Source organism: Macaca mulatta, chromosome 3 (genome assembly GCF_049350105.2).
Source record: "Macaca mulatta isolate MMU2019108-1 chromosome 3, T2T-MMU8v2.0, whole genome shotgun sequence".
Classification (NCBI taxonomy): Eukaryota; Metazoa; Chordata; class Mammalia; order Primates; family Cercopithecidae; genus Macaca; species Macaca mulatta.
In genome coordinates this window covers 38,053,276-38,080,565 of record NC_133408.1, presented here as the reverse complement: position 1 = coordinate 38,080,565, position 27,290 = coordinate 38,053,276, and the positions used below count along the sequence as shown (strand labels likewise).

The 27,290-nt window shown below is 46.8% G+C and overlaps 1 protein-coding gene across 4 annotated transcripts in view; it reads right to left on the bottom strand.

Moving 5' to 3' along the window:
- Positions 1 to 27,290, bottom strand: part of SDK1 (sidekick cell adhesion molecule 1) — a 964,538-nt gene that overhangs the window by 189,885 nt on the left and 747,363 nt on the right. For all 4 annotated transcript variants that reach the window (XM_077996063.1, XM_028845525.2, XM_077996061.1 and 1 more), the window contains exons 18-20: positions 18,485 to 18,600; positions 16,377 to 16,569; positions 7,736 to 7,834 (exon numbers count right to left, since the gene is read on the bottom strand). In XM_077996063.1, coding sequence (XP_077852189.1) covers positions 7,736 to 7,834; positions 16,377 to 16,569; positions 18,485 to 18,600 — 408 coding nt within the window. The remainder of the gene's footprint in view (positions 1 to 7,735; positions 7,835 to 16,376; positions 16,570 to 18,484; positions 18,601 to 27,290) is intronic.

Below are 27,290 nucleotides of genomic sequence, written 5' to 3'. Positions count from 1 at the left end.
CAATAACCTCAGGGATATAGAAGCGCTTGGATGCAGCTGAAACTTCTTCCTCATTCTGATGAAAGCAATAAATAAAGCTACGAGTTGCACTTGCAGGTAAACAAGAATTTAGAGGACAGCATCTTGAGACTTTACTATTTTGAAAAAAATTTAATGTTGGAACCTGCTCCCTCTGGCTGTCCCACAGGCCCCAACAGCCCGGCAGCTTCTGTGCATGGGCATCAGGGACCCCCATGTGGGCTGACACAGTGGGAGCTCCAAGGAACAAGGGCCACCAGAGGGACGACCTGGCTGCTGGGTGCCTCCAGAGCACTCTGAGTGCCTGCCATCCCGGGAGCTGTCACCGAGTGGTGCGGCGGCCCGGCGTCTCTGCCTTTGGGGTCTCTGCCTGGGCCCTGGAGGGTCACTAAACCATCCTCTGTGGTGGCTACATCAAAGGCATCTGGCTGCTTCTCAGGTCCTGGTCTCCTTTTCCTCCTCCCAGGGAGAGGGGAGAAGGCTGACTACCTAGGCCAACCACTCACCATTGCCTTCTCCCATTTCCTTCCTAACTTTATTTAAAATAAATAAATAAATAAATAAATAAATAAATAAATAATAAAATACATATTATCCCTCCCTACCAGGGTGCGCTTCACAAGGACAGGGCCTATCGGATGCTCTGGTAACCTCAGCACCAGGTGCATGAACTGAAAAATGACGACAGCTGTCAGCCTGCTGTGCTCAATTCAATTCAACCTTCTCTTGTCAAATTATGAATGCATTTCACCAATAATTCCACTAAAAAAATTATTTATATATATATGTGTGTGTATATATATACACGTATACACACACACACACACACACACACACACACACACACACACACACACACATATGAGAGAGAGAGAGAGAGTCTTGCTCTGTTGCCCAGCCTGGAGTGCAGTGGGTTGATCACAGCTCACTGCAGCCTTGAACCACTCGACTCAAGTGATCCTCCCACCTCAGTCTCTCAAGTAGCTGGTACTACAGGCATGTGCCACCACGCCTGGCCAGTTTTTAAAATTTTTTGTAGAGATGAGGGTCTCACTATGTTGCCCAGGCTGTCTCAAACTCCTGGCATCAAGTGATCTTCCCACCGCGGCCTCCCAAAATGCTGGGATTACAGCCATCAGCCACCATGCCCAGCCCAGGCCCTGCCCTCGCTTTACATCTTAGCATTTCCCTCATCTGCCCATCCTGATGTCTAAGACATCTAGCCTGCCCCATTCATTCATGTAACCCTCACAACACACCTTTGAAATTGGGACTCTTGTTATCCTGTTTCACAGAGGAAGAAACCAAGCCACAGAAAGCTTCGTGGACTTGCTGGAACCCCAGACAGTCCTCAGTGGATGAAGGAAATAATGGATACATGGTCCATTTCCAAGACAAAGTTGCTTAGGTCAGCAAACTACAGAAGAAACAGGATATACTAGGCCCCTGCTTCAATCGCCAGTGCCTGCTTGTCAGCCTCCCCCCACCCCTTAGTTGTCCCCACCCGAACCAAAGAAGTTTAATCTAAGATGAACGTTTACTATCCTGCAGAATAGCTCATTTCGTCTATTCTTATCAGCTTGCCCAGCTACTTACATCATAAATCAAATACCTGAAGAGCCCCTGAGCTGACTAGGATTGCAGTGCATTGTGGGCTGCAACAAAATGCAACAAGACCACCCTAAAGAAAACACTTACAGCCCCTGCCCAACAACCAATGGGTGATGCCCGGGAAGACTGTGACCCCCACAGTACTCAGCCTGTGAGGAACCAGGGGAGGGACCTGCACAGTAGGGAATAAGTGGCTTGTTGTGACCGTGCTGGGTGTGCCTGCCCATCAGACACTCAATCTTGTAAGACTGTCATTAAAAGTCCCACTTTCGCTGTTCTCCGGGTCTCTGAGTCCATCCTTTGGGTTTGGACGGGTGAGTCTGTTTCTCACAGTGGATGAGACCCTGCCTCTCAAGAGCCTCCTCCTCTAGCACCTCCTCCTGACGTGTGCGAGGGAACCGAAAGACATCCGTGACCTTGGTGGGTCACGCCTGGTCAATCGCGAAATAATTTGATCCTCGGGGTCTACTCTGAACCTATGGGAAGAGGAGCCTTTGTTTAATGTTACAACTTTGCCTGCCAGAAATTTTTATTTGTTTAAAAGCTGTTCTTCATCAGCTAAAACACAGCCTCATGTTCGTCTTGTCGACCTAGAGCTGAAACACGGCAATTCCAGCATCTTCAGGAAGGGCAGCGTTGCTGGGATTTATTAGGATCAACATCGATAATACGGTGTGCTCAAATGGTTATGGATACAAACAAAAACCAAACGGACAGCTAGAGAGGCTGATCTGCAGAGTAACGCCAGCGGAGACGGTGCAGGCCCGAGACGTGTGATGTCCGTGAGCACAGACACAGCGGTGGGCGTGAAGTGGGAAAGATGTCCTCTAATTTACGAACAACAGCTTTTGGGGGAGGTGCGTGGAGGGCTCGGGCAGTGCTGGCCAGGGGATGCATCCTCCGCTTCCAGCTCCCAGAGGAGAGAGGAGAGAGGCACCTGGAGCCAGGAGCGGGGGTACCTCGCGCTTGGCATCCTACCTGCTCCCAATGGCTGCCTAACTGAGACTAATGGCCAGAGGAGCTTCAGAAATAATTTTCTGTTGATCTGAAGTAAATTCTCTAGAAGAGAGCAGTGCATCCAATCACAAACTGTCTGTCTGCATCCTGGCCCTCATAAATCAGAGTTTACGGAGGGAGAGTGGAGGACGCTGAAATTTACAATAAGCGCGCAATGGGCAATTTACTCGGGCAGGCACAGCCGCCCCCTGCTCCATGCTTCCCTCTCATTCCAGGCCTCGAATTAAAACAGAGGCTGGGGGTGCTCACCACAGACCAGGGCTAATAAACCACTGTTTCCAACAGCGTCTCTGGCCCATAGAGCAGTGCCGAGCCCAGGCCCAGGCCGTCAGTCATCCTGGGCTCCCGCAGCTGCCTTTAATAGCAGGTGCAGCCTTTGCAGGAAGCCTTGGAGAGCATGGTGGTGCCACACCAACGCTTCTGGAAACTGGCTTGTGGCAGCCAGGTTTGCCCATGAACGCAGTTTTTCTTTTGCTGTCCTCAATGAAACACTCTGCCTTTAGCACAGAATAGAATTTAATGGTGCTGCCTGCACGTTCCACGGGGAATCTGTCTACTTGGTGGGTGCCAGGGGAGCTCCCCTGATGCAGGCATCACTGCGGGTACCAGGTGATGTTGGGCGGTGAGGTGATAACATCCGATCTCACCTCCTCTAGGACCTTCTCTAAAGAGCTGCATGCGTCCACTGAAGCTTCCGGTGATACAAGGTGCACATTACGGTGTGAGCAGGAATGGAAAATGCACAGGCCACACACAGAGAGAAGGGGACAACGCGGCCGCCAAGAGGAACCTATAGAGAGTCTGCCTGGCGCTCCCACTGCAACTTTGCTGTCCCTCATGGCACAGGCACCTCCAAACTCAGGCCTCCGGCTCTACCCAGCCCGGGAAAGCTCGAGCTTCCAAGTCAAGCTCCACCATAAACCATAGACCGCTGCTTGTAACTACAGGTATTTGTTTAAATAAAATACGAAAATGAGTTCACGAAGCCCCATTAGCTGGCGAAACAGACGATCGTAAATTGGAAGTATTGGCAACCACCGCTTAGCCGTGAAATGTTGGCTCAACGCGAATTATTATGCCCATGGATCTTTTTCTTTTGGCTTTAGAACAAGAATGGAGAGTGTGCTGTGTTCGCAAAGGGCAGGGCAGGGGCTGACGTGTGTATCTGTAAAAGGAATTCCTTCGGTGTGGACACTGTCTACCACGGAGTCTCTGCCAGATTTCCAAAACATGGCCGACTGCGGACCTGAAAGGCAACTGGGCAGAGGGGCATTCTCTCTTTCCTACCCGGACAGCCCCGTTTCTGGGGTCAGTGGTAAGCAGAGCTCTAATTCCAGCCGCCGAATTGGTCCCTGAGGGATCTGAACTGGAAAGTGTTCTTCTTCCGAATGGTAGCCTCCTGCTCAGCTTTTAAAAATCACCCACTAGTTTGTTTTTCCTTCCTTTGAATGTTTAAAGCAAGATTAAACTAAACTAGGTTCCTGCAGTCTATCGTGGCCTCCCCTGCTCAGTTCCCCCTGCCTTCACTTAATTCCTTCGATTCCAGGCAACAGGAGGCTGTTTTAATTGTACATACTCAGCACTTGCCATTCTTAGACGACTTCAGAATGTACAACAGATCGTGTCCAATTCTAGCAGTGACTTTCCCACATTCCTGGAGTTTTCACACTGTCTGAAGTGGGCATTTCAAAAGATAAGCTTCTGGAAGGCAGAGCCAGATTCATAAATTTACTTTCTTTAAAAGTTAAGGTGAGGCCAGGCGTGGTGGCTCACGTCTGTAATCCCAGCACTTTGAGAGGCTGAGGGAGGTGGATCACCTGAGGTCAGAAGTTCGAGAGCAGCCTGGCCAATATGGTGAAACCCTGTCTCTACTAAAAACACAAAAATTAGCCAGGTGTGCTGGTGCACACCTGTAATCCCAGCTTCTTGGGAGGCTAAGGCAGGAGAATCATTTGAACCGGGAGGCGGATGTTGCAGTGAGCCAAGATCACACCACTGCACTCCAGCCTGGGTAACAGAGAGAGATTGCATTTCAAAAAACAAATAAACAAAAAATAAAAATAAAAAACCCCACAAAGTCCAGCTATATGCTTATAAGAGGCACATCACACTTTGGGAGGCCAAAGTGGGTGGATCATGAGGTCAGGAGATCGAGACCATCCTGGCTAATGTGGTGAAACCCTGTCTCTACTAAAAACACAAAAAATTAGCCAGGCGTGGTGGCACATGTCTGTAGTTCCAACTACTCGGGAGGTGGAGGCAGGATGATTGCTTGAACCCAGGAGGCAGAGGTCGTAGTGAGCCGAGATAGTGCCGCTGTACTCCAACCTGGACTGCAGAACAAGACTCCATCTCAACAACAAAAAAAGTTAAGATGAGAGGTGGCACTGGCTCCAAGGTGACCTTGTGTATGGGCTCTGGGCATACCGCTCTATCAGGGGATCTGGTTGGCACAGATGATTACAGGAGATTCTACTGATTAGAAGTGGTGGGGTTGGCACTGGGTTTGCTATGTAGCAGGAGTTCTGTGTAGAAACAGGTCACTGTAGGAACACAGTCTCCCACTGTACCCCAGGGCCCCTGGGATGCTGCAGTGATCTCCCAGGAGCACTGCAGGGAGGCACAGGACACTCAATGCCAGCGGGACACACGTGAGCCTCTGGCTGGAGGGGGGCTCCGTTTCAAGGCCAGAGCCTGCCACGTGCCCTTGGATACATCCTATCTTTGCAAAGCAGAATTTTTGGTGGATGTTGCGATAAGGAAACGAGTACGGCCTGGAAACCAACGTGAACCGGGAAATGGGGGTGACGAGGGGCCATCTGGTCACAAGGTCTGAGAGGCTGGGCAGTGTGAGGCGGATGCAGACATCTCATTAGGAACTAACTGTGGTCACTGAATAAACAAATGCAAGTTTTATTTCTTTCAGCTACTGTGTAGTATTTTTTAAATGGCAATTCTAATTGTCAGCATATAAACACTTTAGTTGTTTGGATCTAACTACTTAATAAACAGAACCGTTAGGCATTTCTGTGCCCTCAGGGTGCTTTGAGAAACTACGGAGACGCTAAGAGGACTGTGGATGGGGAAGATGAACGTCCTCTGCGGTGGGGTTCAGAGCACGGTTCAAACCTCACCCCCGGCACATCAACGCTGCAGAGGAGAGAATGCGCACATACCCACGGGCTGTGATCGTGGGACGTCACCACCCTAAACCTCAGCCTTGTCATCGCCAGGCCTGGGTTATAAGACACCCCTTGTGTGGCTGCAGAGAAAGCAAAATGCGATCCTGAAAGGTTAAGGTGCCAAGCACAGGGGAAGTGGTCAGGGCCATCATTGCCATTGTCATCCCGGACGCCAGAGCAGAGAAGAAACAGCCCCCAACGCTGCGGCCCGGCAGCAGGGACAGACCACCTGAGGCTCTTGGTCTCTGGGCAGCACAGTCCCAGCACAGGCTTCTAGGACACACCCAGAGAACGTGAGCTTGCTTCACAGAACAATCAGGCACTTGAATTCCACAGCTCCCGCGGCCAGCTGAGAACGCTGCCACCATGGAGTGGAGATGCGGCTCAGCTCCCAACTGACGGCTCGCGTCAGGATGGGCAACTCACTCAACCTCGGGGCGCGGCTGCAAAATACCCACGCAGGAGCCCCTGCCGGGACGTGAGATGCCACAGGCAAAGCCCCCAGAGGGGGCTCACGTAGAAGAGTCCCATATTTGACTAACCAAGAAGAAGATTAAGTGCCTTGCTAGAAATCTTCAGTAATATTTAGAAAAAAAAAAAAGAAAAAGAAAAAAAGATGCCTGTTGGAGGTTGAGCTGCTCTGGGCCAGGCAGTGGGCAGCCACTGACACAGCTTCTCTCAATTCATTCTCCTGACAGCTCCAGTTGGAACTGAGGACCCCAGAGGTCTGCTGAGGCTCTTATGTTGACTAAAATAGTGGAATGGGGGGCCCTGCCCAACCTCATTTGAGGCTAAAGCCTATGCTGTTTTTATCAAACCAAGAATTTTTTTTTGAACTAAGATTTAAATTAAGCTTTAACCTAAAAGGTTTTTCAGGCCTGTAATCCCAGCACTTTGGGAGGCCGAGGCAGGTGGATCACTTGAGGTCTGGAGTTCAAGACCAGCTTGGCTGACATGACAAAACCCTATTTCTACCAAAAATACAAAAATTAGCCAGGTATGATGGCGCACACCTGTAATGCAAGCTACTTGGGAGGTTGAGGCAGGAAAACTGCTTGAACCCAGGAGGCGGAGGTTGCAGTGAGCGGAGATCATGCCACTGCACTCCAGCCTGGGCGACAGAGCGAGACTCTGCCTCAATACATACATACATACAATCATTAAAAACCCTAAAAAGGTGAGCTGTCTCCCACAGAGACCCCTCAAACCAGGAGAAGAGATTTCACTGCTCAGGCACCTCTAAGGCTCAGCCCCCGCCCCTCCCACAGCTCAGAACCTCCTCCGAAGTACCTGCCTCACAGTCTCCTCAGGGCTCTCACTGGAGGGCAGGGTGGGGAAGGGACAGAACATGGGATCTGGAGTCAGAAGATCCAGATCTCATTCTGGCCTTGTGGCTCACAGCTGTGGGACGAGGGCGTGTGAGCCTCATAGTCACGCTGCCTGGCTGTGTCTGAGAGGGCTGGCTGCACACAGGAGCACTCAGTGCCGTCTGCTGAATGAAGGAAAGGTCACCCACCCTCTCGGGGCCTCAGTTTCCTCATCTGTAAAATGGTCATAATATCGATATCGACCTTACCACGCTGCTATGAGAATTAAGTGAGACACATACCATGTGAACAAATATGTCATAACATGACTGACTCATTGGTCAGAGACTCTGGACGTGAGAATAGATCTCAAACTATAGCTGCTGCCCACATGGTGAAAGGCCCCCAGATCAGGCTGGCTCTCACTGGAGCAGTCCCAGTGCCGGGACTCTGCCACACGGCCAGGAAGACATTTCAGTTCCTCTCGAGAAGGCCATGGGCACGGGTCCATGCCGTCAGCAGTTTGGTTTGAAGTCATATCCACTTCTTTTTGCGAGGACAAACTTATCTTTTTCTTTCTTGGAAGACAGGGCTACTTACCTGTAATGATGCCATTTTTCTCCAGGGGCTCCTGCCAGCTGACCTTGAGAGATGTGTCCAGAATCTCCGTGAAACTCAGATGTCCCACAGCTCCTGGTTCTACCAATTAAAAGCAAAGTCATCTGTTAACACAATAGCCCAAATTTTCTTTTGATCAGATGTGTGGGGAAGGTTCTAACTATGGAAGGAAAGTGGTGAGCTGGGGCTGCAAAACCCTGCAGGAGACTTCAGTGGAATGCAGAAGGAAGGAGGGCGTTCAAGGCATCCTGGCTATCATCGCATACATTATTTTCTCCAGCTTCATCCCAGCCACACAGGGCACTGAAGCTACTGGCGGCAGGAGATTTATATACAAATCATCCTCTTTCTCCTTGATCTCATCTGATTAGAACAACCAGGCTGGCTGGGTCCTCAAGAGCAACTGCCTCCTCTGAGTTCCTCCATGGTGCATGCAGCCCCGTGTCTGGCTTGTGTGGGGGCCATCTGGAACCTTCTGCAAGTCAGAACAAGACCCTGGGCCCAGGGGCAGGCTCACCTGCCAACCTGGTCCAGAACTCCAGGTTCCAAACCCCACTCAGGGTCCTGAAGGATTCCAGAGGGGCAAGGCAGTGGCCTGATAAAGTCCCAGCAAAAACAAATTCCTTTCCCAGGAGCTTCTGTGCCCTGCGGCCCCCTTGCTAACATGCGCAGGCAGAGCCGCAGAGTTACGCTTGAAGGCTGGAGTCCAAGCTGGGTGTCAGACCTGGTTGAGCTGCTTTGCTGGCTATGCAATTACACTCTCAACACCTTAGTCTGTTCATCTGTGAAACGGGGAAAGTAAAAATAACTCGGCGAGACCATTGTGAGAAGAAAATGTAATAAAACATGAAAACACGAGGACGTCCCGGGCACCGTGAAAATGCTCCATGGTCATCAGCCGCTGTCATGATGATGAACTTCTCATCAGAACATAAAGTCATTCCTAGGATCAGAGGATGCCACCCCATAGAAAAGACCCGAGAGTCTAAAACGTGAGTTAAAAATCCAAGATGCACGTGAAGCTCAGCAAAGCAAACTGCTTGAGGATGTGTGGCCACAGGCACAGAACTCTGCCCCATGTGCAGATGGACCCCTGCCTGCAACTCAGGGACAGCAGGGCCCAGAGCAAGTTGCTGCTGGCCGGACAGCAGGTGCATTCGGCGGTTCTGACCCACATCTCTTGCACCAGCTCACCTAGGTTTAGAGTGTTTTACTGCTCCCACAGCAGGTCCCATCGGTCCCATCAGGGCCAGCCCACACTGCGTGGTGATGGGGAGGGAGGAGAGGATGCCTGCCCATCTGGAGGAGATAGGCGGATGTCGTGACGGTAATGTTCTCCCAGATGCCGTTACTCCCAAGCCCTGCCATGTGCCCCTAGCCTGCCATGGTCCCTCTATAGCCATAGCTGCTGTGCAGGGCATGAGGAGCAGGTGGAAAGGAAATGCTTTTGCAGGTGCTGGCGTCTTACGATCAAGTGGAGGGAAGGGATGAGGGGAAGAGAGATGGTGTGCTCCCATTCCCTAAGCCAGGCACCTGTGCGGTGCCTGAAAGTGCCCCTCCATCCACTGCTCTGGGCAGCAAACACAAACACAGCTGCCCAGGTTGGCTCTGCTTCCCCACCTGCCGTTCAGAGCCCCACCTCCTCTTGGACGATGCCCCCATGCTTACCCCTCCAGATACCCGTTCAGAAACATAAGCGACAAAGCCAGGGAGGAGAAAAGCACAGGAGGAAAGGGCAGTTCGAAGGCAGAACTGGGGACAAGGGAGGAAAAGAAGAATGGAGAAGAGATGAGAACTCTGTCCGTTTCTGCATGTATCAGTTGAGTACACCCTCCATGCCAGGCAGGGAACACTGGTTCCTGCTGAAAGCTCTGCACCATACAACTTCCCTAGTGAACGTGCTGGATGGCGCCACACGCAGGTCTTCTTAGTAATAAAAAATGCAAGTCTTTGAGCTTAAAATAGGAGAGCATGAAGTCAAGGGTGTCAGTTGTCCTGAAAGAGTATCCAGGATTCCTACGGAGAAGCCTCACCCCTGCAAAGTCCCTGTTCTGGCTACTGCCAGCCTCATTTGCACAAACATTAGATTTTTAGGGTGAATTCCATACCGAGAACTCAGTTGGTACTTGGACAAAGCCTTCTAACACAAGTTGTAATTTTTAAAAAATGGTAACAGCCTCAAAAAAACCCAACCAAACAAAAAAACAAAAAAACCCCCAATCATCTGGGTGAAACTTTGAAAAGACTTTTCACGGATAAGCTCAAACGCTCTGACAAATTTCACTTTTCCAGTGTGGAAGACGGTAAAGTAGAATGGCTGTCAAGACCATCTCATCCTCCCACAATTGTGAGCCTCCAGAAAGACATTCTGACGGATTTTTGAACTGACTTGTTCTTTTTTTTCAATCGATGGAGAAGGAAAGAAAGCTTTTTGCTCCTTTTATATTCTCAGTGTTTCTGCTTCCTGGATTCCTGCCCAAAGATGCTGTCCTCTAGCTCTGCTGGAACCAGCTGGTGATGTCTCAGCTTAAAATTTAGATTCTATTTCCTCTTTACTGCCACCCTCCCCCAACAAATTCTCATTTCCTTGGGGCTTTGGGAAAGAAGGCCTGCTGGGTGTGGAACTAATGACAGCACCATCAGCCAGAGAGAAACAGGCCGTTTCTCCAGCACCCAAGAGTCCAAAGCTTTCTTTATTTTCTTTTTTATTGATACATAATAATTGTACACATAGCTGTAGTCACCCTACTGAGATATTGAGCATTGGAACTTACTCCTTCTATTTAACTGAATGTTTATACCCATCGACTAACCTCTGTTTCTTCCCCACCACCCTGCTCCACCGACACACCCCTCCCAGCCTCTAGTATCTTTCATTCTACTCTCTTATCTCCATGAGATTGGCCTTTTAAGCTACTACTTATGAGTGACAATTGGTGATATTTGTTTTTCTGAGGGCACTGATATAATACCCTCCAGTTCCCTCCATGTTGCTGCAAATGACAGGATTTCATTCTTTCTTGTGGCTGAATAGTATTCCACTGTGTATATATACCACATTTTATCCACTGGTCCACTGATGGATGCTTGGGCTGATTCCATATCTTGGCTACTGTGAATGGTGCTGCAGTAAGCATGGGATATGGGTATCCCAGGAGCACTGCAGGGAGGCACAGGACACTCAATGCCAGCGGGACACACGTGAGCCTCTGGCTGGAGGGGGGCTCCGTTTCAAGGCCAGAGCCTGCCACGTGCCCTTGGATACATCCTATCTTTGCAAAGCAGAATTTTTGGTGGATGTTGTATCCGTGGGTGGGGGGTGTCAGTGGGCCTGCAGGATATGGAGATGCAGAGGCTGTCGGGACCCAGAGCGGAATGGTCTGTCGGGACCCAGGGCAGAATGGTCTGGTGGGGCTGGACTGTCCGAGCAGTAATGCACAGTAGCTGGTCAAGGCTCGGGCATGTGGGGCACAGTGTGGGCTCCCTCTCTGGAGCAGGACATCACACAGTCTCCCTGTGAGTCTCCCTACGTGAGTCTTGGGGCTGTGAGTTTTGAGGGGCTTTCCTGTGGCTCGGATTGCAGGAGTCTGTGGTGGGAATGTGGACCACGGGGGTCTCTCGCTTTCCCTTTTCCCACAGTGGGGAACTTCTCTGGGTTCCCAGCCGATCCCAGTCTGGGAAGAGCTGCCACGCCTCACCTCCCTCCTTGCCATAGGTGCTTCCTGTGACTTCTCTATTGAATTCCAGCTTCTCTCTTGGATCTGTTTGAAGTGTGGTTACCTACTTGCTGTTCTGGTTCTTCTTTATAAAGGAGGTCAGTACCAGGTGCCTGTGGTCAGGTGGCCCCTGAAGCCCCTCTCATTCCAGGCTCCAAACTTTCCTTTTAAAAGCTGCACCCCGCAGAGCTGACTTCAAGCCTACCTTCAGTCTTTTAATGTGATATTTGACCTTTACAAAGACGTGCTATTATGCTAAATAGGATAAACAGGCTCCCTGCCTATCAAAAAATGATTCAGTTAGAAAATTCTAAAAAAAACAAATTGAGATTATTTCCAGTTTTCTCTGATGAGACATAAAATTTACAATTGAAAAGCAGAAATAGACATTTAAAAAAAATCATTCACTGAACATTCATCAAGATCGACCATATCCTGGGCCATTAAACAAACTTCAACAAATATAAAATAACCAAAATTATATGAAGTGTGTTCTCTGATCATAATGGAATCAAATTAGATTATCAATAGCAGAAAGACAATAGAATCTCCAAACACATGGAAATTGAATAGCACACTTCCAACTAATTCATGGGTCACAGAGAGTATCTCAAAGGAAATAAAAATACAGAGAACTGGATGAAAATGAAAGCACAGAGTGTCAAAACATGTGGGATGCAGCTAAAGCAGCATGGAGGCAGAAATGTACAGCACTAAACGTTCACACTGGAAACGAGGAAAGGCCTTCAACCAATAGCCAACATGGCTACCTCAAGAAAGCAGAAAAGGGAGAGCAAAATACACTCAAAGCAAACAGAGGAAGGAAATAATAAAGAGCAGAAATCAATAAAGTTGAAAATGAAGAAGACCATGAAGAAGAGGAGACCTGGAACAAGAGGCTGGTTCTAAAAAAACAAAAAACAACAACAACAACAACAGCAAAACAACAACAAAAAACAAAAACAAAAACAAAAAAAAACAAGCAATAAAATTGATGAACCTCCAGTAAGAATGAGAACATGAAAAAGCCAGAAGATGCTAATCATCAATATCAGGAATAAAAAACAGGAGATCACTACAGATCCTGTAGTCATTAAGAAGGTGGTACTGCAAACATTTTCATACTCACAAATCTGAACTCTTAGAAGATCAACTCCTTGAAAACCACCAACTCCCAAAACTCAGCCAAGGTGAAACAGACAACCTGGATAGTCCTAAAATCATTTATAAATGGAATTTTTTTTTTTTTTTTTTTTTTTTTTTTTTTGAGACAGAGTCTCACTCTGTCACCCAGGCTGGAGTGCAGTGGCGTGATCTTGGCTCACTGCAAGCTCCATCTCCCAGGTTCATGCCATTCTCCTGCCTCAGCCTCCCAAGTAGCTGGGATACAGGTGCCCACCACCACACCTGGCTAATTTTTTTGTATGTTTTAGTAGAGATGGGGTTTCACCGTGTTAGCCAGGATGGTCTCAATCTCCTGACCTCGTGATCTGCCTGCCTTGGCCTCCCAAAGTGCTGGGATTATGGGCGTAAGCCACCGTGCCCAGCCCTATAATATTACAAATCTTCCAAAAAAGAAGTCCTCAGTCCCAGAGAGTTTCCCTGGAAAATTCTACCAAACACTTAAAGAGAAATTGACACCAATTTTACACAATCCCTTCCAGAACACAGAAGAAGTGGGAATACTTCCAAACATATATTATGAGACCATATGACTCTGATACCAACACCAGACAAAGATAACACACACAAAAAGACAACTACAGATTAATATCTCTCATGAACTTACATGCAAAAGTCCTCCACCAAGTACTAGCAAAGTGAATCCAACAGCATACGAAAAGAATTATAAACCGTGACCAAGTGGAATTTAAGTACACAAAGCTGGTTTGACATTTGCAAATCAGTCAATATAATCTAATGTATCAACAAGCTAAGATGAAAAACCAGATGATCTTGTCAAATGATGCAGTAAGAGCACGTGAACAGAAGTAAGATTTATCCATGTCAAAAACTCTCAACCAATTAGTAATAGTGAGGAATAACTTCAATTTGATAAAAAAATCATCCTTAACAGTGAACCACTGAGTGTTTTCCCTCTCAGGTGAGAAGCAGGCAAGGATGTCTGGTCTCATCACTCTTATTCAGCATAGCACTAGAAATCCTAGACACTGCAAAGCATGCAACAAAAGGAAATGAAAGGCATACAGGTTAGAAAGGAAGAGCTGCAGGAAGGTAGGTGTGGCTATAAAGGAACCCAGATGATTTTTGTGGCCTTGGAAACGTTCAAGATCTTGATTATCGTGGTAGATACACAAACCTACACATGTGACAAACTGGACAGGACTAAACCCACACATACGCACAAAAGAGAAAAAACAAAACTGGAGAAACCCAAATCAGATCTGTGAATTGTATCATCAGTGTCAATATTCTGGACGTGATGCAATACTATAGTTTTGCAAATGTCAGCTTGGCAGAAACTGGGCTAAATGTACATGGTCTCAATATTGTTTCATATAACTGCATGTGAATCGGTGATGCTGTCAATAAAAATCTCAGTTAAACATGGCTGAGTTGGTGGCTCATGCCTGTAATCCCAGCACTTTGGGAGGCCGAGGCAGGCAGATCACTTGAGGTCAGGAGTTTGAGAGCAACCTGGCCAACATGGTGAAACCCCATCTCTATTAAAAATACAAAAAAGTTAGCCAGACGTGGTGGCCGGCGCCTGTAGTCCCAGCTACTTGGGAGGCTGAGGCAGGAGAATTGCTTGAACCCTGGAGGCGGAGGTTGCAGTGAGCCAAGAATGAACCACTGCACTCCAGCCTGGGTGACAGAGCAAGACTTTGTCTCAAAAAAAAAAACAAAAACAAAAACAAACAAAACAAACAAACAAAAATCAGTTAAACAAAAGAGGAGAGCAGAGCAAAGGCAGAGTATGGGAAGAACTTCTGGGATCAATTCACAGCAGCATGCTGCTTTTCATTTTATCTTTTATTGGCGAGGAGGGCCTGTTGGTCTCAGAGGGTCAAGAAATCTGTTCTGTTCCTCCCGTGTCACTCATTTGACATAGACCTTGAATCAATGGCAAGATCGTTCCAGGAGAATGGCAAGGAGAAAGCTAGGCTGCCAAGGGTCAAGGAGAACTTAAGGCATTCGAGGTCAGCGCAATGGTTAGACTGAAAGGGAGTGGGGAGCCATCCCGGCAGCTCCAGGGGCAGCACTGTCAGGAAGCTGCCGATTTTGAGCGAGGGAGACCTGAACATATCTGTGGGAGGAGGGAAAGGATCATGGTGCCATGAAGAGAGACAGGGGAAGAAGGGAATAGGATGACGGAGCACCCTTAGAGAGGCCCGACTGCATCGTTTGAGAGGAAAGGGGAGAGAGGCAAGGGTAAGGACCTGGAAATGGTGGGTGAAGCGGGAAGGCAAGGGATCCATCCTGGTGGCCTTGGCCTCTGCAAATGTCACCCGCTGGGAGTGCAGTAAGGCTGGGAGTCCAAAAACGGGAGCAGCACGGGGTGGAGCTGGCAACCACTGAATTCCTGTAGAGCCAAGTTCAGAAGGCTGAGCCCATCCAGCTCTGGGGAAGAGACAAGCAGCAGCCCTGGGTGACTTAAAAAAATAATTTTCCTAGTGTTTTTTGTGGTTGTTGTTGTTGAGACAGAGTCTCACTCTGTCACCCAGGCTGGAGTGCAGTAGCATGATCTCGGCTCACTGCAACCTCTGCCTCCCGGGTTCAAGTGATTCTCCTGCCTCAAGCCTCCTGAGTAGCTGGGATTACATGCGCCCGCCACCATGCCCAGCTAATTTTTGAATTTTTCATAGAGATGGAGTTTCACCATGTTGGCCAGGCTGGTCTTGAACTCCTAACCTTGTGTTTCACCCGCCTCAGTCTCCCCAGGTGCTGGCATTACAGGCGTGAGCCACCGCGCATGGCCCTAATTATCCTAGTTTTAACTTTCATTATAAAGGGAGTACAGACTCGTGGTATAAATTAGAAAATGCAGAAAAATACAAAGAAATATGCGAAAACTACTCATAATCATACCACATAGGGATAACAAGTCTTAAATTTGTGTGACATATTTCTTCCAAGGTCTTTTATCTGTTCATATTTCATACAGTGTATTTTAATAAAATTTGAATCTCATAGTTTTGTATACTACTATTTCACAATGTTATATCATGACCATTTTTGCGCACAATTTTTGATCTTCAGAGTGTTGCTTTTTCAACAACTACAAAATATTTCTTATATTGTCATTCTATACTTTTTTCCAGTCCTCCCCATCTGGAACATCTGAATGCTTTTCACATTTTTTCCAACTACAAATAACTGTAACCAGTTGCCTTGTATATAAATCTTTGTGTGCATCTGTGATTATTTTCTCGGGGTAACTTCATTAGCTAATGTTTTCCAGATGCGTCAGCTGGCCTGTGAGCAGAGAAGGAATGGGTTTGAACTGACCAGATGGAGATAATGCAAACTCACAGAGCTTAGAAGGGCGTAGGGAAAAGGACCCTGGGAGCGAGGGTCAGGAAAGAACATGCTGGGAGGCATCAGGGGAATCATGCAAGGAGGTGAGGGAATTAGAAATTGAAGTCTAGATGAAGAGCGAGTTCAGCACGACCAAAGGTGTGGCCACACAGCTGGAACCTGATTCTCCACCCCCTGTCCCCAGAGCTCCTTCCTTGAGCCAAGGCCACCCTCCACAGTCCACGTGCCATACTCTGCCAGGCATTATCAGTACTGATGCCTGATCTCCCTAGGTGAGCCGATTGCAAGCACTCTAAAAATCTGGGGCTTCCTCGTGATCCACCTCTGCCCTTGCCTGATTCTGGAAGTCGCAGCGGTGCACACCTCTTTGACGACTGACTTAAGAGACACGCAGAAGGAATACTCACTGTCTTCATGAGTCCAGACAAGCTGAGGTGTGCTTGGAGGCCCGTCCCCAGGGGTGGTGAAGCACAGAACGGAAGTGAAGTAGGCGGTAAACTTCTTCAGGTTCGTTACGTGTCCGTGGTGGACTCCGTGGAAATCTGGGGCAATAGTGACCACAGTGACAGCCTCGGGGGCATCTGCCGGCCATGCCAGAAGCTGAGATGGAACAGGGTGAAAAAGACAGCCTGTTTTCAATGGTGCTTCTCCACACTCATGTCTGCAGCAGAATTTTATTTTGCAATGAATACGTCTTTTAAAATGTAAAGTCATAATTAAGAAAGTCCATAAATCCTACATCTTATAATCACACTTCAAAAAAGTTGAGATAAAAATATATTTTACAGGTTTCTGTATACAAGCATGTGTATTTACATGTATTTTATACTTGTATATGTAAATAAAATAACTACTTAACTCATATTGGAATAATGGACACTCCCCCTCAAATCTTTACCCTCTCTTCACTTAAGAAGGTTAAAAAAATGTATAATATATATTACATATATACATATACACATCTGTAACATACGCATATATGGTATATACTATATATACATGTTATATATATGTAGTATATACATATATAATATATACTATATAACTTATGTCTACTATATATAATATATACTATATAGTATATATGATATATACCATATAATATACATATATTTTAACAGTAAAGAATAACATCTTTAACAGTAAAGATGAAACCATCAGTTAATTCAGCTGAAACAGTGCAATGAAACAAACATAAATATTTTTCTAGAAAGCACCTACTTTGTCTCAAAAAAGACATCCATGATTCAACAGGAATAACCTTAATTATTTATAATTTATATCACACTAGTTTCGTGAAAAGGATTTTAGGAGACTGGTTACAATTTTAAAGAAATACAGTCTATATCCACATCCTAAGGAAAGCTGTGTTCATGTTTTGGCAGCATTACGTATGTATGTGAGTTTTAATTCCTTAGGCACCAAACATTGCTAGGACTAACTGGGTCTGAAAGTTGACATGCTGCCGGACGCAAAGCGTATTTACGCAGATCAAACTGACAACGAAGTCATCAAATGAACACCGCGGCCTCACCAATGAGACTCGACAGGAGAGGCCAAGAAGGCAAAAGCATCTTGCTTGATTGATACGATTTTCTTTCACAAAAGCTTCTGTCTTTGGATACTTCCGAGGATAAACAAAAGACAGGGTAAATTTCCAGCTACTTCTGCCTTTCTGGCAGACAAATCAGTGTTTTAGCAAGTTGAATCCAAATGGGGGCGGGGAAAAATGAACCTTGTGTCTGAGGAAACTCACCCTCTGAATGTGAAATTACCAGGTATTGAGGCAAACTAGATGGAATCCCTTCAGTGTGAAGAGCTTCCCCTGTCTACTGGCTATTAAAGACGATTAGAGGATCTGTTGCAGCTAAAATCAAGGCGGGCTCCCAAATCCAATCAGGAGAAGCTGATCTGAAAGGGAAGATCAGCTGTGCTTTGGGACGGTGTATCCTGGTACAGCAGTGAAGTTAACACACTCTGGTAGCTAAAGACACAAGAAGTCGGATGGTGGAAATTTGTCTATGTGTCTAATTCAGTCCGGGCGGGTAGCTGGAATCAACTGGTCTCAGTTCTTTAGATAGAACTCTCCCTGAAGTAGAAAGCGGGGAGAGAAAAATATCCTTTCTCCATGGAAATATCACTCATGCTGTTCCCTTTGCTCGGGGCCTGTGTTCTCCTGAGAGGACCTCCTTCTGGGAAGAAGTGGTTTGTGCAAATGTTGATTCTACTCACTGAGACAGGTCTCCCACCCGCCATTTAAAAATGAATGGCCTTTCTCATAAGAAATTGCTCACTGATGTTTGAACCATCCCTTTGATAACTAGGAATTTGAATTTCTGAACCTGCAGAGCTGATGCCAAGACTCTGGAATAAATGGTGGTCTCACCAAGGTCAAGACGCCCTGTATCTTGACGCAACCAGCTCTTGAGGCACAGGAGGGGCCGCCTCCAGCTGCGTCACATTGTGGCTCCAGACAACGACAGGTGCCCACAGGCCCTGAACCCAGGCCACGTACCTTGTATCCCTGGTTGATGCCGTTGATAAACTGCTGAGGTGGAGGGTTCCACAGGAACTGAATGGTGGTGGAGTTCACGGCTTCCGTCTGCACGTTCTGCGGGGGCGCGGTGGGCACTGTGGCAGGGCGGTCATTGACAACAGCAGAACAAATGGCAGGAGGCACCATGGGGAGGAGAGACGGAAAGGAAACCCTTAGCTGCCATCACGCTCACAGGCAATTACTGCACTGAGACTAAGGAAGTGTGATGAATGTTTTGGGAAGCTTACAGTGGCATTACCAAGAAAGAGAATTGGGCTATTTTTCATTTTCTCTTGCCGAATTCTTTAAGGCAGAGGCAGAAAAGTGGACTAGACCATCCTCTCATTCCACAGATGGGCCTTTCCTGTGGTTCCAAGGCGGACACAAGCAAAGCTTTCTCTAATTTCTGTTTCAATGAACAGATATTTGAGATCAAGGCAAGGTTTCATCTAGAAATCCTTCCTCAATATATACCACTATGTTTCAAGCTGAATTGTTCCTTACATGGAAAAAAAAACCCAAAAATAAACAAACAAACAAAAAAAACAAGCAAATAAAATCATCACCTTCCTCCCATATACACTGTTGGAGGCGATATTTCTTTTTGTCTGTCAATGGGGACAATCATTTTTTGATTATCCATGGTTTCTCTCTTTTACAGAACAGCTACTGAACCCAATTGTATACCCGCCAAATGACTGCCTTCGAGGCATGCCCTTTCTAGTGGACACACTTGTGTAACTGTAAGAGGCAGATGCTCTGCAGAGCAGTAAACTGGTGGAGGGCAGGTCCCTGCCTCTGGCCTGGGAGGGCTGGAGGGCCTCATCTGGACTGTGTTTGGGAGGAAGGGTGGCCTGTGAGGGGTAAGGTCTTGAGAAGGGCACTCTCCGCTGGGAGAGCCGTGGGAAAAGGCAAAGTGTTGCCAAGGAGGCTGGTGAGGATGGGTGCACGGGGAGCACGGCTGGATGAGAGGCGGGGGGAAGCGGGGTGCTGACAGTGCACGGGTCTCTCTGGGATTTCCTACCATGCCCAGCAGCACAGCTAATCACGCATACAGAAGGCAACAGGGGAACTGAAGGCCTTTCAGAAAGGGCAGTGGGCCTGGCTAGCATCTTCAGGATGGGAAACCCGCTGGCCTGCAGAGAGGGGCCAAGCCTTTGGCTGCACCATCAAGGCTTCTACTGGGTGGAAGGAAAGTCCTGGCTCTTCAGGTGCTTGTTCTAAAAGTGAGGCATAGAAGCCTAACGGATCCTATGGATCCAAGCAGAGAAACAAAAACAAGGGTCTTCTTGGCCAGAACACATGGGATCCCATGCGGTCCTGGTGAAAATCGCTACACTCTTCTCAGCTTCCTTCCCCAAAAGCCTGTCTCAGGCAGAGATGAGACAAACATACACTTGGCCAAGCCCCTCAAGTCTTCTCTTCCCAGGCATGTAGGAGGGCCCTCTGTCCCCATCCGCTGCTGGCCACGGCGTGATGCCCCTCAGCCCCCTCTCTAAGTCACCGGGAAACTGCCCTACTTGCCATCCTGTAAAATGCGTGGGTTAAAAATGGACACAGGGCTTGCTGTGCCTGGGATGCTAAGCATTGGAAAGAACGTCACATTCACCTAAGAACAAGAAAAGCTGAACAAAGTACAGAACAATCACTTTTCCTGAGTCCATAAGACAGCTTAGGTTGCATACCAGCCAAGTGGTCGGAAACGCAAGGAAAGATGGGCCTCTCCGAGGGGTCAGGATGGGTCCCACTCACCCGTCACAGAGCGCGGGAGGAGGAGACAATGGAAATTCTGAAATTCACCCCAAATCCTCAGTGAATGGCTGAAGGCTGAATGTGGGCTACGAGAGAGGACGGAAGCTTTGGGAGCTGCAGACACATAGCACCCAGAGGAACAAAGGCGAGAACTACGTGTATTTCGTGGGTGAATTCCACCAAGCATTTGAGGAATAAATTAAACCAATTCTAAAGCATTACCCTGATACCAAAATCAGAAAAAGCCACTGAAGGAAAACTATAGACCAATATCCCTCATGAACTCAAGTTCAAAAAATCCTCAAGAAAATAATTAGAAAATAAAATTCGACAATATTTAACAGTCATAATCTGGCCTGATCAAGTGAGGTGTATCTTATACATGCAAGACTGGCTCAAGATGTGAATAGCAATCGAAGTAATTCATCACATCAACAGAATAAAGAAGAAAAACATATGAACATCTTAATAGATTTAGGAAAAGCATTTGGCAAAATTTAATAACCAATTGTGATTTTTTTAAAAACGAAAAAAAAACCCTCTCAGCAAAGCAGGAATTTAAAGGAACATTCTAAATTTTAAAAAGGGCACCTATAAAACGCCTATAGCTAATATCTTATTTCAGCTCTAAAAACATAAAATAGATATGTTTAACAAACGATGTGCAATATCTGTGCACTGAAAACTACAAAACATGAAGGAAACTAAATACTAAGTCAATAGAGAATCATATCACATGAATCCATTGGAAGAAAACGCAGTAAAGAGGTCAATTCTCCCCCAGCTGATCAATATAGTGAATGCAATCCCAATCAAAATCACAGCTACACCGCACTCCAGCCTGGGTGACAGAGCAAGACTGGTCTCAAAAAAAAAAAAAAAAAAAAACCAAAACCACAGCTAGATATTTCTTAGACATTGAAAAGGTGATTCTAAAATTTATATGGTAAAACAAGGTAAGAATAGTCAAAGCAAGTCTGAAAAAAAATTGGACAACCTTTACTGTATGATTTCAAAACTAGAAATCAATAGTAATTAAAACAGGGTGTGTTACTGGAGAAGGGGTGGACATATTGATCAGTGACAGAGAAGACACGCAAGAAATTACACATGTATCACTGGTTTTCAATAAAAGCACAAAGAAAAGACAGTGATTTCAACAAATGGTTCTGGAAATATTAGATATTCATTCACAAAATAAGACAAAACCTGGATCTATACCTCATACCATTTATAAAACCTAACTCAAAATGGATCAGAGGCATAAAGGTAAACCTATAATTATAATACTTTAGGAAAAATAGTTGTGACACCTGGTTAGGCAAACATTTCTGAGATACAATATCAAGGACATAATCCATAAAAGAAAAAGAAATAAAACTGACTTCATGATAGACATCTGTTAAGAACATGAAAAGACAGGCCACAGACTAGGAGACAATAAGTGTAAGACAGATATCCAATAAAGCATGTTTATCCAGGCCGGGAGTTGTGGCTCATGGCTCATAGCTGGAATGCTAGAACTTTGGGAGGTTGAGACAGGAGGATCGCTTGAGGCCAGCCTGGGCAACACAGTGAGACAAAGAATTACAAAATTAAAAAAAAAATTAGCTGGGTGTGGTAGTGCGTGCCTATAGTCCCTGCTACTCGGGAGGCTGAGGCAGGAGGATCCCTTGAGCCCAGGAGTGTGAGGCTGCAGTGAGCAACCAAGTAAGACTTTGTCTCTTAAAAAAAAAAAGGAAAAGAACAAAAACTTACTATTCAGAAAATATAAAGAATTTTCAAAATTCAACTATAAGAAAACCAAAAATGTGCACAAAAAGAATAGTTACTTCACCAAAGCCAAAAGAACGACGGGAAATCTGTGAGCGAAGAGAGTCTCACCATCCCATTTACCGTGATGGGATGCCCTGGACCCCTGTTCGAAGGACTCAAACAACACAAACCAACAGCAGTAACAACTTGTGTCGGTGAAGATGTGGAGTGCCCGAGACCCTTGTGGTATGAGATGAGGATGCCCGTGGCACGGCCACCTGGTGGGACCGTTTGGTGGTTTCTTACGAAGTTAAGCATGCGCGAGCCACGTGACCCGACAATCCTGCCCCTGAGTAACTGTGCACAAGAGATGTAAAAGTTCACATAAAAAATCTATATGAAGCGGGGCATAGTGACTCACACTTGTAATCCCAGCATATTGGGAGGCCGAGGTGGGAGGATCGCTTGAGCCCAGGAGGTTGAAACCAGTCTGGGTAACAGAGCTAGACCCCATCTCTACAAAAAAATAAAAATGAAAAAAGTAGCTGGGCGTGACGCTGCACACCTATAGTCCCAGCTACTTGGGAGGCTGAGGTGGGGGGATCACTAGAGCTCAGGAGGTTGAGGCTGCACTGAGCTGTGATTACACCACTGCACTCCAGCCTGGGCAATGGAGTGAGACCCTGTCTCTAACTAACTAACTAACTAACTAACTAACTAACTAAATGTGATATTCATAGCAGCTTTAATAATCACCCCAAATTGCAAACATCCTAAATGTTTTTAAACTAATGGATAGGAAACAAACTGTAGTGTGTCCATGGAATGGGACGCTGCTCAGTAGTAGAAGAGGACAAAATACTCATACACATGAACACAGGTGAATCTCAAATGCATGACACTAAGGGAAGGAAGCCAGATTCCGAAGACTGCACACTGCACGCTGTATTTATATGACGTTCTGAACTAGGCAAAGATAGAATAAGAGAAAACAGCAGTGTTTGCCAAGCGCTGGGGCAGGGGTAAAGGGGTGAATATAAAAGCACAAAGACTTTTGAGGGAGGTGACAGAAATAGTCATATCTCCATTATGCTGGTGAATATGGGCTAAAGATGTTTGTGAAAATGTATATATAACTGTACACTAGAAAGGGTGAGTTTTACTGTATGTAAATTATGAAACCACAATAAATCTCACTTTTCAAACATGCTGCAGGCAGGGCATGGTGACTGATGCCTGTAATCCTTACACTTTGGGAGTCTGGTGTGGGAGGATCGCTTGAGACCAGGAGTTTGAGACCAGCCTGGGCAACAGGGTGAGACTCTGTCTCTACAAAAGTAAAAAATCAGCCAGGCATGGTGGCGTGCACCTGTAGTCCTAGCTACTTGGGAGGCTGAGGTGGGAGGATGGTTTAAGCCCAGGAGTTTGAGGTTATGGTGAGCTATGATCCTGCCACTGCACTCCAAGCAACAGAGTAAGGCCCCGTTCCTAAAAAAATAAAGCAAAGCAAAATGCTGCATATTCTTTGATACTTTTCCCATGAAGGTGTGTTGTCTGTGTCTGAAACCCTTCAATGTAGGCTCTGAGACTGCTTGACCAATATAATATGACCCAGGTCCTAAGAAACCAGCAGCTTCTGCTGCTTGCCGGGAGCCCTGAGCAGCCATAGGAGTGTAGGGATCCTGAGGCTGCAGGCTGGTGAGGCCAGGGGCAGCTGCCCCAGTGGACAGCCCAGGGAGCCAGCCTTCCCGCCTTCCTAGCCACGGCGCCAACATGTGCACCAAACCATCTTCCCAACTGAATGAGAGGCACAGACAGTCACATATCCGAGCCCTGCTCCAACTCCTGACCCGCAAAATCATGACATATAAACAGATGTTGCTTTTAATCTCCAAGTTTTGGGATAGTCAGTCAGGCAGCAATAGATGACTAGAACAATCTCTGCTGAAAGAAAGAAAAGAAAACAAAAGAGGAGAAAGGAGAAAAAGGAAGAAAAGGGAAAAGAAAGAATAAACATCAGGAGCTACTGGGAAAAGACCAACATTTGTTATGACGTTTTCTCTTAGAACCCACAACCTGTGGGGTTGAGGAAGGCATCTCATTCTCGGTAGGTTTGGCTCCGGGGTTTCACGAAGCCCAATTACTGACTCTGGAATGCCAGAATACCGAATATCAAATGTTGTTAAATTCTCTAAAATAAGGCTACACGGATCATATGCAAGAAAAAAATTTGCATAATTTAAATAAGTAGCTGTCCCCTGCAGATTCAAGAGGACCTCTGTACCTTTGATTGGCTGCAGCACAATCCTCACACCAAGTTCTGGTCCAGTATCCTGGAGGCAGTGCCTCTGCGGGGTATACCATGGTTACAGAGAAACAAACTCCTAACTGAGTTCACCCATTTACCAAGGCATTTTCCCCTCGCTTCTCATTATGTGGGCTACCTCAAATCACGAGCTCTCACACTCACTCTACCCCAGAGCCCTGGCTGTGACACTCACTCTACCTGGGCCCCGGGTTGTGACACTCACTCTACCTGGGTCCCTGGCTGTGACACTCACTCTATGTGGGTCCCTGGCTGTGACACTCACTCTATCTGGGTCCCTGGCTGTGACACTCACTCTATCTGGGTCCCTGGCTGTGACACTCACTCTACCTCAGCCCCTGGCTGTGACACTCACTCTATCTGGGCCACTGGCTGTGACACTCAGTCTATCTGGGTCACTGGCTGTGACACTCTACCTGGGTCCCTGGCTGTGACACTCACTCTACCTCAGCCCCTGGCTGTGACACTCACTCTATCTGGGTCCCTGGCTGTGACACTCACTCTACCTGGGCCCCTGGCTGTGACGCTCACTCTACCTGGGTCCATGACTGTGACGCTCACTCTACTTGGGCCCCTGGCTGTGACACACACTCTACCTGAGTCCCTGACTGTGACACTCACTCTACCTGGGTCCCCTGGTGTCTGATTTGGAGCCTGACCTGTGGGCACACACTCTCCTTTCCCAGTCACAGGCCAAGGGAGGTTTTAAAGCCTCAGTTTCCTCTCTCTCAATACCTTAAGTTTAATTCAAAAAATCACCAAGCTTGCTTTTATTCCCAGGTCTTCGGCTTCTCTTTGTCTTGATTATTGCCATCAGAAATGACTCACGAATTTGTGGACAATGGAATTAAAAATGCCCTCAAGTGAGAAAGAGTTACAGCCAGCAAATCCTTCTTGACAGTGTTGAAAATAAAAGAGTGGTTATGGCTGGAAAGGTCTTAATTATTGAGGGTTACATAACCCTGCCCCTTCTTAAGACAAAGACAAGGGCTTAGTCCAACTATCCTGCAGAATAGTGAAGGCAAAAGGGGTTTCTGGTGTGCAGCGTGGCCTCCTGGGGCTCAGACTAAGCCTCAAGGGACACTTCTTCCCTAGATGATTAGCATTAGGCTCTTGCTGTGCCTCCAGTGGCAGGCCTGGAGGCAGGCTGGTAACGTGACAGGTGTTATGCTCCTTTCTGGTTTTCATTGAGCAGAAAAATATCTTTTCACTGGACAATTCCCCCCACCTGAGCACCCGCCTGAGCAGGCTCATTCGACTCTGTCTTGATGCTCATAGCCAATGACAAGGTGTTCTGTCCTGAAGCCCCCGACACTCTGGGAATAATCACAGGTGAAAGGAGAAACCAGAAGAGCAGTTTCAGGCACTAGGGGTTTTATTTGTCATGGAAATGTGTGAAACCTGGATCAGAGAGTAGCGGTTTCTTCTACCTGAAGAGGGGATTGCCGGGAGTGGGTAGGGAAGGAGGCAGGACAGTGCAGTGGTCTCTCACTGTGCCTCGGACGGGTTACACAGGGGCCCAGAGACACTGATGTCTGTTAGTTTTCATAGCCATAAACCACTGTTTACAGCCATTCAAAAATTTGCAACTGTCAGCTGGGCGCGGTGGCTCACGCCTGTAATCCCAGCACTTTGGGAGGTTGCAGTGGGTGGATCATGAGGTCAAGAGATAGAGACCATCCTGGCCAACATGGTGAAACCCTATCTCTACTAAAAACACAAAAATTAGCTGGGCATGGTGACGCACACCTGTAGTCCCAGCTACTCAGGAGGTTGAGGCAGGAGTATCACTTGAACCTGGGAGATGGAGGTTGCAGTGAGCCGAGATTGCATCACTGCACTCCAGCCTGGTGACAAAGTGAGACTCCTTCTAAAAAAAGAAAAAAAAAATTGCAACTGTTGAAATTACATTTCATGCTGTTTTCACTATACATATGCTGTGTTTTCACTATACACATGCATTGCACATTACTCAGTGAAAGAAGTCATTGTGGAAAGCCATGTGTTGTGTGATTCCAACTATATATGGCATTTTGGAAAAGGTCAAACTATGGAGACAGTAGAAAGGCCAGTGGCTGCTGGGGGTTGGCAGTCAGGAGGGGTGAACAGGAGGAGCACAGGGGTTTTGAGGGCAAGGAAACACTTCTGTAGGCTATAATGGGGGATACACGTCACCATATGCTTCTCAAAGCCCATAGAATGCACAGTGCCAAGTGTGAACCCTAATGTAAACTATGGATTTTGCGTAATGATGTATCAAGTTAGGTTCACTGATCATAAGAAATGTACCACTCTGGTGGGGGATGCTGATAATGGGAGAGGCTTTGTACATGTTGGGCAGGGAGTACATCAAAATTCTTTGAACTTTCTACTCAATTGTTCTATGAATCTGAAAGTACTCCAAAATAAAAATAAAAATAAAAAAGAAAAGTAAAACAAAACTAAGCATGTGGTTCCTGTAAACTTTCTGAATCTGGTAACTCTCTTGAGAGGATCTGCTGCAGGGAGGCACAGGGTGGCTGAACCACACTCCACTTCCCTGACACCTCCACAGACCCCTCTTATCAAGCTGTTTTATTTCACTTGCAGGTTGCTTCTCATCTGTGAATTTGTCTGTACCAGGCACAGGACCAACTGATACAGGGGCTATAAAGAAATTATTTAGGCAGATAGTGAGGGTAAAACAGTCTCTGGCAAGGCTTCCCTTTTAATAAAAAGCAGCTCCCAAATAATTTCTTTTCTAACAAAGGGCAGCCTGAAAAATTGAGCTGCAGACACAGATAAGCAAGCTAGAAGCTTCCACGGGTGAATGCTGGCAGCTGTGCCAACAGAAAAGGGCTACCTGAGGGCCAGACACGTTCAACATGGAGGCTCCATCTTCCCTTTTCTTTGTCACCATGTGTACAGTAAAAGCACAGGCAACAAGGCACCAGCCAGGGAGATAACCCATCT